The sequence below is a fragment of the Cynoglossus semilaevis genome, chromosome 18 (assembly GCF_000523025.1).
Source record: "Cynoglossus semilaevis isolate Cse_v1.0 chromosome 18, Cse_v1.0, whole genome shotgun sequence".
NCBI classification, from domain to species: domain Eukaryota; kingdom Metazoa; phylum Chordata; class Actinopteri; order Pleuronectiformes; family Cynoglossidae; genus Cynoglossus; species Cynoglossus semilaevis.
Genome location: NC_024324.1, coordinates 14,053,117 through 14,057,897, shown reverse-complemented (window position 1 = coordinate 14,057,897; position 4,781 = coordinate 14,053,117). Strand labels below are relative to the sequence as shown.

General features: G+C 39.7%; 2 protein-coding genes across 8 annotated transcripts in view; both read left to right on the top strand.

Annotated features, from left to right (window-relative positions):
* Positions 1-2,326, top strand: part of myclb (MYCL proto-oncogene, bHLH transcription factor b) — an 8,017-nt gene extending 5,691 nt beyond the window's left edge. Inside the window, exon 4 of the mRNA XM_008332075.3 lies at positions 29-2,326. The gene's annotated coding sequence lies outside the window, so the exon portion shown is untranslated. The remainder of the gene's footprint in view (positions 1-28) is intronic.
* Positions 2,327-3,621: 1,295 nt separating this feature from the next.
* trit1 (tRNA isopentenyltransferase 1) overlaps positions 3,622-4,781 on the top strand; it is a 44,216-nt gene continuing 43,056 nt past the window's right edge. For 3 of the 7 annotated variants that reach the window (XR_003052622.1, XR_003052621.1, XM_025065052.1), the window contains exon 1: positions 3,622-3,859. Coding sequence is in view for 4 of the 7 variants with exons in the window: in XM_025065052.1 (XP_024920820.1) it covers positions 3,674-3,859 (186 nt within the window). In the remaining 3 variants the exon portion in view is untranslated. The other 4 variants (XM_008332076.3, XM_008332078.3, XM_008332077.3 and 1 more) reach the window with 4 other exon arrangements.

The window sequence follows — 4,781 nt, the reverse complement described above, 5'->3', positions numbered from 1 at the left end:
CGCCAGCGCAACCGGGCCTGAGCGCCAGGCTGTCGGCAGCTGTCACACACACACACACACACATGCACACACACACATTCACTCAATGGGACTTAATGAAGGAGAAAAGACACTAATTATCACTTTGCGTTTGTCACTTTGGAATGGTGCGGGTGGATTTTTGTTTAGTTTTTTTTTTTTTTTGTGCGTGTTTTCTATGTTTGTTGTTTGCACATTAGCTCTCGAGTGATTGACGAGGCCACAAGCCATTCTGAACAGCAAGCTAGAGATGGATCTTTGGAGGAGTCTCATGGGCTGGAAAATATTTCTATTCTTTCAAATGCTTATGCTTCCCCTTAATAAAGAATGAATTAAAAGAAAGTCATTGCTTGCTACTGGAAAGCCTGCAGTTAATGCTGCAGGTTCTTTTTGATGAACTGCTACAACTGTGCTGTTAACTGCTGTATGGTCATGGTCTGATAGCTCCCTGTGTTGAGGCCCTTCATTTTTCCCCCCTTTTAATTTCCGGATTTTTATTCCTCGCTCTAAACGTTTTTTCAGATTTCCTTTCACTCTCTGATCATTTTGATCCATCAGACGTCTCGTTTGATTCTCCTCTTATATATCTTTTCATGTCCGCACGTAAAGTTTAAGTTTCTTGGTCAACGCACACTGATCGACAAATGCGTGGGCCTGTAATTGACCTGTACTGAGCCAAGCTGCAGCGGTGTCACATCTCCATATGCCCTTATGGGCTGAGTATCTGCTGAAAAGGTAGCAGGTTTCCACAAACTCTTATTTTTGTTCCTTCCACTCAGCAGCAGTTTATCAACAGTTTCAGCTGTAGCGTCACGTTTTTGCCATTGTTTGGAGATGTTTTCGAGCAAGAGTCTACAAAATTTCTGTGAACCCTGACCCTGGTCGTTGTGTAATAAGACCAGCCAAAGGAGGAATGAACTGCTGATTCTCTTTGATACCCTAAAGAACTCTGGGGGGGGGGAAAAAAGGAGAGCAGCTTGAATTCAGTCTGTATGTCCTTAGAGATGCCAACGTTTGCTTGGAGATGAAGCCCACTGATTTTTAATGGTGTTTTTTATTTTTCTTTTTGCTTTGATTGTAAAGCCCTTAGACGCCTTTCAATGTACATAGAATATACTATGGGATGTTATGTATATAGTACCCTTTCTGTACAGTCCCTTTCAAACCAAAACCAGAGCTGTCTACTCATCTTAGTTTCTGTTCGGCCCTGTGTACTGAAGCCAGGGTCAGGCTTGCTGGCTTTTCAAAGATTAACTCAAAAAGCTTCTATTTTTGTTAATAAAATGATTATGGGAAGAAGAAAAAAAAAGAGTTGAAATAAACACTCATTGATCATTGATCACACTAGCCACTTTGTTTAAACATTTCTTTCTCGTTTTGTAAAACCTACTTGTTTATAATTACGTTCTCTCGTTTTTAACTTTTTCTTTTTTCTTTATTTGTACAAGTCCAGAGTTGACAAAGTTTGATACTATATTTTCCTACCGAGTTGTGTTTCAGTGTGAGCTAATGACTATTTTTGCTATGTAGCTGGCGGGCTCTACTGGTGGATTATGTGCTGAAAATTGTTAGGTCTGCTGCGGCTCTCTCTTTGTCTCTGGAGGGCAACGCACCAAAAAGCTCCCGCGTTGAGCCGACACTTGAAGCTGTAGTGCTCTTAACCCTGGTGTGAAGAGCGGGTGGAGATCTACTGATTATATATATATTTTTTTAATTTTCCCTGACTCTCATTCCCTTTTTTCCCCTCTTCCCTCCAAGCCAGTTTCTCCCTATTGTCAGAAAAGCCATGTCCCACTATAGCACTGCATCTAGTACTGTTCACAACTGAATCTCAGTGACTTTCAGCCCCAGATTATATCAGCACTCAGGAATCCATGTGATCTGTAGTTATCGTCGTAATGTCTTTAAGAGACTGTACTTGAGGGAAGGATGTCCAAAACTTAATTTATTTTTCTCTGTTCATGAGATCAAACCTCCCAAACCGCCTTCAGAGATGAGAGAGAATATCAGAATTAAAGCATTTGTAAAGAAATATTTCAGGATGTCGACATTAGTTATATATTTTTATATAACTAGCACAATTCACCAGTAGACCTATTTTTTTCCAAAGTGTTCTCCCAAGAGTGGGTTTCACACTTATTTTCATTTGTTTGGTAGCAGTGATTATTGGTTGCTAACTTTAGGAGTTTATTATGGTAATTTCAGAGCCTTGTCTCAGCACTTTGTTTTTTTTTTCTGTACCTCATAAGCCTCTGTGTATGAAAAGTAAGTCGGAAAATAATAAATTTCATTGTTTGACATCGAAAAATGTAGGATGTGTTTTTTGTTAACACACTTATGTTTCACAATATCAGGAAAAAAAGAAACAAAGTTGCAAAATTGCATGAAAAACTGATTTTCAGCAAAAGACAATCAAAACGTGGGAGAATATCAAATGTGTATGAAGGAAGTTTAAAGTGCTGAAATAACAACTTTGCAAGGCCATGATGAGCAGAAATGACTTATTTGAAGCTCCTGTCTGCTCCAACATTTGCAGCATAGTAAGATATAAAAGAAGCTTCCAGACCAATTCACTAACAACACAATGCTATTTGGGGGCTAATAGGATTGAATTTTGTAGAGCTTGTAATTTACTTCAAAGATACAAAAAGGTCCTTCAAGTAATAAGAGCCTACAACTAATTTTCCTTTTTTTGTCATTTAAACCCTATTTATTTGAACTTTTTTCATTTGCAAAACTACGTGATACACAAATGATAGGGTTGATGTGGATACGCAGTATTTTCTTTTTATCTAAAGGATGTTGCTTTCAAATGAATCAATGACCACAAAAGCCACCTGTATGAGTGAGCACACAGCTCCCTCTCCCTTGTCCACCATTTGTTCTCCACAGCCTCTTGTGTAATGCATCCTGGCATCTTTGCCATGGCAACAAGCATCTTTGCTCACCACCTTTGAGGCTCTGACTGTTGCCATAGAAATGATATCAACTAGGGCTGCAGGCAGAACAGAACAGAACAGAACAGAACAGACCCCGGCACCTCAATGTGTGTGTTGGGTTTTCATACAACTGTAACCCGGGTCCCAGGCCTTCAATGCTACGCTAGATTTAAAAAAGAAAATTCTATTAACAGTGCACCTAACTTGTATAGCACATACATGACAATGCAAACATTAAGATGTAAAAGATACATAGTAAAATATTTTATGACACCATGCAATGGGAAAAAAGTAATATAATACAATTATACATTTACGTATTATAATAAATATAAAAATGCTGCAATATTAGCAATGTTAGCAAAACAATAACACACAAACGTATATACTTTATGTATAAAACATATTTGAATTTATTGTCCTTTATTGCCCAGAGAACTTTATTTCAGCCCCTGTACGTTAATGACATTTAATGATGCAGTTATGGACGCGCTGGGTCAAAATGTCTCGCTCGTTTTCTTAGTGACGCACTTCAAACGATTTATTCCTAAACTAATATAATCACGTTTCAATAAAATGTGAAGCCGTGGCCGTTATTTACATCACGGAATCAATAAACGTCACCGAAGAATATTTTTATGTAATGCGTAACCACAGTAACGGCTGCCTGTTGCCTAGTGACAAAGCCCGTCCCCTCGTCGCTCAACCGTCCGCGCATGCGCAGCTGCGTCAGCAATGCCATCATGGCGGCATCCAGTAGGAGCGTGCAGACCGTGCTGCGGAAAGCGGTGGTCCCTTCTCTGGTTGTTATTCTGGGAGCTACCGGCACCGGCAAGTCCAAGCTGGCCATCGAGATTGGAAAACGCCTGAAGGGGGAAATTATCAGCGCCGACTCCATGCAGGTAAGAGGCGCACTGACGCACACGCAGACCTTGTCATGGCAGCCATAATGATACTCGTGCTGTTGGAATAAAAAGGTCGAATTCAGAGATATATTCAGAATTCTAACCACGCAGGACGGCTAATTGTGCAGCTCACCAAGGTATTTGCAGTAAGTGAAATGCGTGTTTTTGCACAACGCCTGCAAAATGAATGTAAATGTTTATCGACTCATGTGCAGCTCGTAGACTTAATGATCAGAATCAATCAGTCTGGTCTGCAGCCACAGCAGTCTACACCACAGAGCCATGTAGGCCGGTGGGTCTGTGCTGACTGTTAACTGATTTAAATCTTCCTTTGCTACAGGAAGTGCCTTGGTCACAGGACTAACAGAGTGTATACATTGCTTCGAGCTTGCTTTATTTGTGTTCCCGTACACCTCCAACACTGGTCTGTCAAAGAGTCTAAAATGATGTTCTATTTGGAAAACGTTACGTCTGCACGTCATGTAGATACAAATGGGATTTTTGTGAAATTAACTACTTATTTAACTACTTAAATCCTCCTCCTCTAAAGACCGGCTCAATAAACAACCCCAGCTTACTTCTCCACCTCATTTATCATTTGTATTTAAACAACAGCTCTGCACCAGAAGACAGCAGCTAATGGAGAAATGATGTCAGGACAGTCCGAGGGTACAGTCTCTGAAAGTGAGGGCAGCGTTTCATATATTTTATGTGACCCATTTAGATGACTGAAGGATTGATTTTGTATAATATTTTGGAAATTTATTGTGCTGTAAAAGACAATACTGTATGTTTCTTTTTAAAAGTTAAACCTAAACAAGACAAATGCCATAATAATAATACTATTTATAGCATTTTTTTAAGGAGGAAAGACTCGACGTTAAGCAGGGATTTGATGGTGTGAATATGTTTTGAGAGG